The following is a 7,900-nucleotide window of genomic DNA, read 5'->3' as shown; positions in this document are numbered from 1 at the left end:
GCAAAACGTCTACAAATAAAGATACCCAGATAATGCACATGTATCTAATTCTTCTAACACCCAGGTACCTATTTCATAGATAGAAAAGTAAACAGAGTCTTCTTGCTGACCCTGAGGCCATTACAGACGGCATCCTACGGGCTAATACATGTTAGTAAATATAATCATAGATACGTTGTTAGGTAGCTTTATTAAAGCAAATACTGCAGACAGGTTTAAAATTGACCGGGCAGATATAAGAGTGAGAAAGATTGAGTGTAAGTAGTTCTTGTCCAGTATGGTTCACTAGACCGATTGCCTTGTCTGTTCTTGTGATCAGTCGGCATATCCAAGTGTGTTTGTTGGTATCAGGAGCGCTGGTCCTTAAGAATCCAGTTAGACGAGTCCAGGGAGGGTTAAAAAGGTGCCGTTGTCAAGATGATATATTGAGAAAAAAATGTCTCATGATCACTGTCACTCTAGACGGTGATCTTGGCTTGAACCCGCACCAATTACCTCTTACTTTAATGAATATAAAGAGGAACTTAGTAACATATTAGATACTCTGTTTAATTAATCTTTATAAATGGGTATCATACCAGAGATGTGGAAGATGGCCAAAACGATACCTAATTTATAATGTGGAAGACAGTTATTAGCATCCATGTACCGAAACGTAAACAGGTCATCTATATGATTAACATCCGTGTCAGGAGACACATGTCACATCTCTTGACGGGTATTTTAAAATTAACATATTTACCGATCACTAAAACTGGCCTTAATAGAAGGGAAATATGTGAAGACAATATCTGCGGATGCAAATTGAACACAACTTTATGGACATTGGATAAATAACCCGCACATAGGAAAAAGAGGATTATGACTGATACTACTCGTAAATGATACAAGACGGACCGAAACGTCGTCGTAAGCTTCTCTCTCCTATGTGCTGGTTAGTTATGTATTTATGTATTGTTCCAGTCACGGTATTGTGCCTCTTTGTTCCTCATGAGCATTATTTAATCATCAGAACTCAATATTACCTCATAAGATCGCGGGTTCAAACCCCAGCCGTGGTATGGTTTGTTTGCAATCGTGTCATTACGATTTCATGACTCAAAAATTCACACGCAAAATATTTTCTTAAGTCTATAAAGATTTAAAATACATCACTACTTACGTATTAATAAAAACAGTTTTAAGTTAATTCTGTGAGTGAAAAAGACTTGTGGGAGGACTGAAGGAAACTGGTCGGCATGACTTAAGTATTAAGACATATGCGCAACGTTGAGACACTTGTGCAACACATGGGAATCTTTATTGAGGAAACGTTTCGCCACACAGTGGCTTCATCAGTCCAATACAAAGCAGAAATGGGTAAGGAGAGGAGGAGTTTGAGGTAATCAGTCCCTCAACTTGGAGTCGATGTGTCCATCAGTCTTGTAGAATTGATGGACTGAACACATCGACTCCAGGTTGAGGGACTGATTACCTCAAACTCCTCCTCTTCTTACCCATTTCTGCTTTGTATTGGACTGATGAAGCCACTGTGTGGCGAAACGTTTCCTCAATAAAGATTCCCATATGTTGCATAAGTGTCTCAATTCTTCAACTTCTCAACCTGTCGATATTGTATACCATTTTCACATTCACTTAGGAAAATCTGTAAAAATATGATCACTTATGCCGATTTGCAAGGTGTCCCGTGGCTTGACTGGTAGCGCACTCACCTAACAGATTGAGTGTCCAAGGCTCACGAAATCGTAATGACACGATTGCAAACAAACCATACCACGGGCGAGATTTGAACCGACGGTCTGGAGTTTTGAGACTCTGACCGCGGGTTCAAATCCCGCCCGTGGTATGGAGTGTCCAAGGTTTGTTCATAAGATCTTTCGACAGTTAGGTATCTTTATTTCGAAACGTTTCGCCTACACAGTAGGCTTCTTCAGTCGAGTACAGAAAAGTTGATAGAAGCAGAAGATACTTGAAGACGATGTAATCAGTCCATCACCCTTGAAGTTTTGAGGTGGTCAGTCCCTCAGTCTGGAGAAGAGCATTGTTCCGTTGTCTGAAACAATATGAAGTTGAAGTGACAGAATGGGGCTTTATATAGTGCCAGCAACCTACGTCTCACCTCCTGGCACTATATAAAGCCCCATTCTGTCACTTCAACTTCATATTGTTTCAGACTATGGAACAATGCTCTTCTCCAGACTGAGGGACTGACCACCTCAAAACTTCAAGGGTGATGGACTGATTACATCGTCTTCAAGTATCTTCTGCTTCTATCAACTTTTCTGTACTCGACTGAAGAAGCCTACTGTGTAGGCGAAACGTTTCGAAATAAAGACACCTAACTGTTGCATATGTGTCTTACCTAACAACCTGTCGGTATTTTATACCATTTTAATGTTCATAAGATCTTTCATAACTTTGAATCTGATATTCTGGTAGGTAAGACACATAGGCAAGTTTATTCCGAAACATTTCGCCTACACAGTAGGCTTCTTCAGTCGAATACAGTATTCGACTGAAGAAGCCTACTGTGTAGGCGAAACGTTTCGGAATAAAGTTGCCTAAATGTTACCTATGTGTCTTATCTACCATATCTGTGCATAATTATGGCTGTCCTATAAAATTATCAATCACATTCGAAATAAAAAGTGTTTCATTAAAGTGTTTTAAAAAGGTATTTTGTAAACAAGAGTCATTCTTTTTTTTTCTGGGTGAGGTTCCAGTAATTTATTTCTTATTTTTTCCTTGTTTTGAAGAAGTTTGAAAATGCACCCATTATATCAATAGATTCTTTTCCATTACAATGTCTATCTGAAAGTAAAATCTATCAGTATATACATTCACATAATGGGTACGGGAGTATATTCTTGGGCAGCTTTGGGTAGTGGTGGCTTTGATAAGGACATGGCTTGAATGGGCCAGTAGGCCTTCTGCAGTGCTCTTCAATTCTTATGTTATGTGTCTGAGTTAGGTAGCAAGGACAGAGAAGAGATACCGGGGTATTGTGGTGATTTTGTGTTAAGCAGAAGGGGCAGAGTATAGATACCCGGGTACTAACGGTGTGGAGAACTCTGCCGCTGCTCCTGGGAATCCTCCAGATGTTCCTGTTGCTGCTGACCCTCCAAACTGGGCTCTTGTAGCTGCTGGAGCTCCGAACTGGGATCCTGTAGCTGCTGGAGCTCCGAACTGGGATCCTGTAGCTGCTGGAGCTCCGAACTGGGATCCTGTAGCTGCTGGAGCTCCGAACTGGGATCCTGTAGCTGCTGCAGCACCGAACGGGGATCCTGTAGCTGCTGGAGCTCCGAACTGGGATCCTGTAGCTGCTGGAGCTCCGAACTGGGATCCTGTAGCTGCTGGAGCTCCGAACTGGGATCCTGTAGCTGCTGGAGCTCCGAACTGGGATCCTGTAGCTGCTGGAGCACCGAACTGGGCTCTTGTAGCTGCTGGAGCACCGAACTGGGATCCTGTAGCTGCTGCAGCACCGAACTGGGATCCTGTAGCTGCTGGAGCACCGAACTGGGCTCTTGTAGCTGCTGGAGCTCCGAACTGGGATCCTGTAGCTGCTGGAGCACCGAACTGGGATCCTGTAGCTGCTGGAGCACCGAACTGGGTTCCTGTAGCTGCTGCAGCACCGAACTGGGATCCTGTAGCTGCTGCAGCACCGAACTGGGATCCTGTAGCTGCTGCAGCACCGAACTGGGATCCTGTAGCTGCTGGAGCACCGAACTGGGATCCTGTAGCTGCTGGAGCACCGAACTGGGTTCCAGTAGCTGATGCACCTCCGAACTGGGATCCTGGTGCTGGTGAACCGTTAGACTGATGTGCTGGGGGAATGTAAGATGAACCAGGAGATGAACCACTGACCTGGGACCCAACTGAAGCGGCTGAACCAGTAAACTGGGATCCTGGTGCAGTTGAACCAACAAACTGTGATCCTGGTGCTGGTGAACTATCAAGCTGGGTTCCTGGGGCTGGCGAACCACCGAACCGAGATCCTGGGGCTGGTGAACTTTCAAACTTGGATCCTGGTGCTGAACCACTAAACTGAGATCCTGGTGCTGGTGAACCATCCAGCTGGGTTCCTGGGGCTGGTGAACCACCGAACCGAGATCCTGGGGATGGTGAACTTTCAAACTTGAATCCTGGTGCTGAACCACTAAACTGAGATTCTGGTGCTGGTGAACCATCCAGCTTGGTTCCTGGGGTTGGTGAACCACCGAACTGAGATCCTGGTGCAGTTGAACCAGGAAATTGGGATCCTGGTGCTGGTGAACCACCAGACTGTGTCAGTTTTGTTGGGGCAATGTAGGATGAACCCGGAGATGAACCACTAAACTGGGACCCAACTGAACCAGGAAACTGGGATGCTTGTGGTGATGAACCACTGAACTGGGATCCTGGTGTTGGCGAACCACTGAACTGGGATCCTGGTGCAGGTGAACCAGCAAACTGTGATCCTGGTGCTGGTGAACCATCGAGCTGGGTTCCTGGGGCTGGCGAACCACCGAACCGAGATCCTGGGGCTGGTGAACTTTCAAACTCGGATCCTGGTGCTGAACCACTAAACTGAGATCCTGGTGCTGGTGAACCATCGAGCTGGGTTCCTGGGGCTGGCGAACCACCGAACCGAGATCCTGGGGCTGGTGAACTTTCAAACTTGGATCCTGGTGCTGAACCACTAAACTGAGATCCTGGTGCTGGTGAACCATCGAACTGGGTTCCTGGGGCTGGTGAACCACCGAACTGAGATTCTGGTGCAGCTAAACCAGGAAATTGGGATCCTGGTGCTGGTGAACCACCAGACTGTGTCAGTTCTGTTGGGGCAATGTAGGATGAACCCGGAGATGAACCACTAAACTGGGACCCAACTGAACCAGGAAACCGGGATGCTTGTGGTGATGAACCACTGAACTGGGATCCTGGTGTTGGCGAACCACTGAACTGGGATCCTGGTGCAGGTGAACCACTGAACTGGGATCCTGATGCAGGTGAACCACTGAACTGGGATCCTGATGCAGGTGAACCACTGAACTGGGATCCTGATGCAGGTGAACCACTGAACTGGGATCCTGATGCAGGTGAACCACTAAACTGGGATCCTGATGCAGGTGAACCACTGAACTGGGATCCTGGTGTTGACGAACCACTGAACTGGGATCCTGGTGCAGGTGAACCGCTAGATTGACGTGTCAATGCCGATGGGGGAATGTAGGATGTATCGGGAGATGAACCACTGAATTGGGATCCTGGTACTGGTGAACCACCTAACTGGGATCCTGATCCTGGTGAACCACCAAACTGGGATCCTGATCCTGGTGAACCACCAAACTGGGATCCTGATGCTGGTGAACTGCTGAACTGGGATCCAGGTACTGGTGAACTACTCAGCTGGGATCCTGGGGCTGGTGAACCACCAAATTGGGCTCCAGATGCTGGCGAGCCTCCGAACTTGGAGACCTTGTCTCCTGGACGTGAGTGTGTGGTAGCCTGGCTTGAGAATGTTGTGGCTGCGGTTTTGGTGGAGGCAGAAAGGAGGTCGGACACTACACGATAACCATTCTCGTCAGCGATGAAGCTGTAGGCAGCCGGGGTGCCATCAGGGAAGGTGAAGCTGTAGCACAACAACAGATGAGTTAGATTTTACGTGCAACTCCTTGCCCTTAAACTCTGCTAGAAAATAATGATAATAAGCTCTTTACTCCTGAGGGTCTTGTGTCAGTGGTCTTTGGAACAATATGGATGTGTCACAATTGTAAACGAAGAATTCAGAGCTTAAATAAAGAACATTCAGTTCTGGAACTGGATTTTGTCTATAACCAAAATTATAACACTAATACTCACGACCAACTTCCTTGCTTAGCCACGGCGCCAGTCTCGCCTTGCGGGGCGCCCTCTTCCTGCCTGCTGATCCCGTCTTCTGTCTCGTAAAAGAAATAATAGGAGCCGTCTGCAGCAGGTCCTTGGCGCTCATCCCTCAGGATCTTGATCTCAGGCTGCTGGTGGAATCCTGCTGAAGATCTCCCGAGAGTGTCAGCTCCGGCAGTGACTACCACAATACACAGCACCACCGTCTGCAGCTGTATTGTTAAAATCTTCTTAGAAGTAATTTTTGTCTGCTTATGGAATATTTTCTTTCTGCATACCTTTATAAGTTGCTATGTAATGCAACATTTAAGAGTCATTCAGCAAAGTGTTGAAAAGTCGAGGTGAGTTTTGTAAAGTTTACAAAGCAGGTATAAAAATCCCTTGATACTATGAATCAGACAGTCAGTACTTACAGTCAACATCCTGCTGGTAAGAGAGCAACACTGCTTGCTGTGAGACGGCCTCAACCCTGTATATATACGTGATCGCTCCTGCCACAAGACGCGTCCTTCTATGCCTTTTACACCTCATTCCTCCTCCTCCTCCTCCTCCTCCTCTTCCTCCTCCTCCTTCTTCTTCTTCTCCTCCTCCTCCTCCTCCTCTTCCCCCTGTTCCCCTTCCTCTTCCTCTGCCTCCTTTGCCTCTTCTCTCAGCCTCTAAAACCACTACCCCCCTGCCCATAGCCTCCTTCCCATGCTTTTTCTACAATACTACGACTTAGTGCTGAATAAACATTCCAGCCTCATCAAGGTAACAGCATCATCTTCAACTCTTATTTTTTATAGTGCTGGACAGAACATGTGCTAATGCTGCACCAACCTGTTATCGAATAGAAAAAAACAGATGATATGATATACTTGCTCAAGGATTTCTAGCTAGTAAGAAGGACGGTAAGATGAAAATAGCACAGATGAGGGAGTTTGGGATTGAGGCTTTGTGATAAGCTCTCAGCATGAGCATCCGAGATAAGGAATCTTAAGGATAAAGAGGCACTTAAGCATTTAGGTCTATCCCAACAAGTATTTTCTCACTTGGTTCGAAAACTCCCTAAACACTCGCTTAACATCTAAAAATCTCACCCTCTCTACTGCAAACTTCTCTTTTTTCCATACATAAACAATAATTACTAACTTTTCATATACCATCCTTATTTTAATTCACTTAATTACTAAATTTATACACCTATACCCCTTCCTTTGTATACTTGATCATTTAACATTACTGCTATCTCTTTCTTTACTCTAGTTCTCTCACATATACCCGATTTACTCCCATTCACACCTACCCACTGAAATTCTCCAACTTTCTTCCATATTTGTTTCGCTTAGAGCTACGACATCAATCTTCTTTTAAATCATATAATTGACAATCAGTTCTTTCTTATTCTCCATACTACACCCACGCATATTCAACCATCTTAATTTTTCAAATTTCTTCTTCGATTTAGTAATTTATACAGAAGAAGGGGTTACTGGCCCTTTTCTCGAGGACTTTTAGTCACCTTTCGCAACACTCTTTGTTCACGGAGGATTCTTCTCTACTTCTCCATGGAGAAGGAAAGAGAAAAAATACGAGAAACAACAAGAACTGTTTAGAAATTAGATGGAAACCCATCTGAGTATGTATACGCATACGTAAGTTTACACTCCACATCTGCATGTGGAGTGTAAACTAAGTGTAAGCAGAAGTAGCAAGACGTACCTGTTATCTTGCGCGATCATGAGACAGAAAAAAAAAGATACCAGCATTCCTACTATTGTGTAAATTAATTACAGGTTTTCGTTTCACACGCATTTGGCAGGACGATAGTACCTCCCTGGGTGGTTGCTGTCTACCAATCTACTACCACAGGACAGTAGTACCTCCCTGGGTGGTTGCTGTCTACCAACCTACTACCACAGGACGGTAGTACCTTCCTGGGTGGTTGCTGTCTACCAACCTACTACCACAGGACGGTAGTACCTCCCTGGGTGGTTGCTGTCTATCAACCTACTACCACAGGACGGTAGTACCTCCCTGGGTGGTTGCTGTCTAC

At 45.5% G+C, this 7,900-nt stretch overlaps 1 protein-coding gene across 1 annotated transcript; it reads right to left on the bottom strand.

Annotated features, from left to right (window-relative positions):
- Positions 1–2,689: 2,689 nt before the first annotated feature.
- Positions 2,690–6,332, bottom strand: LOC138855033 (trophinin-like). The gene is made up of 3 exons (XM_070101782.1): positions 6,279–6,332; positions 5,842–6,077; positions 2,690–5,611 (listed from the first exon to the last, which is right to left on the bottom strand). Exons 1-3 carry the CDS (start codon positions 6,285–6,287, stop codon positions 3,019–3,021), a joined length of 2,838 nt encoding a protein of 945 aa, XP_069957883.1. The 5' UTR covers positions 6,288–6,332; the 3' UTR covers positions 2,690–3,018.
- Between the last annotated feature and the right edge of the window lie 1,568 nt (positions 6,333–7,900).

The sequence above is a fragment of the Cherax quadricarinatus genome, chromosome 79 (genome assembly GCF_038502225.1).
Source record: "Cherax quadricarinatus isolate ZL_2023a chromosome 79, ASM3850222v1, whole genome shotgun sequence".
NCBI classification, from domain to species: Eukaryota; Metazoa; Arthropoda; class Malacostraca; order Decapoda; family Parastacidae; genus Cherax; species Cherax quadricarinatus.
This window is presented reverse-complemented; position numbering and strand designations above follow the sequence as displayed.

Excerpts from the sequence above, each read along its gene's own strand:
- LOC138855033 (XM_070101782.1), bottom strand. Across the intron at positions 5,612-5,841 it reads GCTAAGCAAGGAAGTTGGTC|CTTCACCTTCCCTGATGGCA; the intron begins GTGAGTATTAGT and ends GTTGTGCTACAG.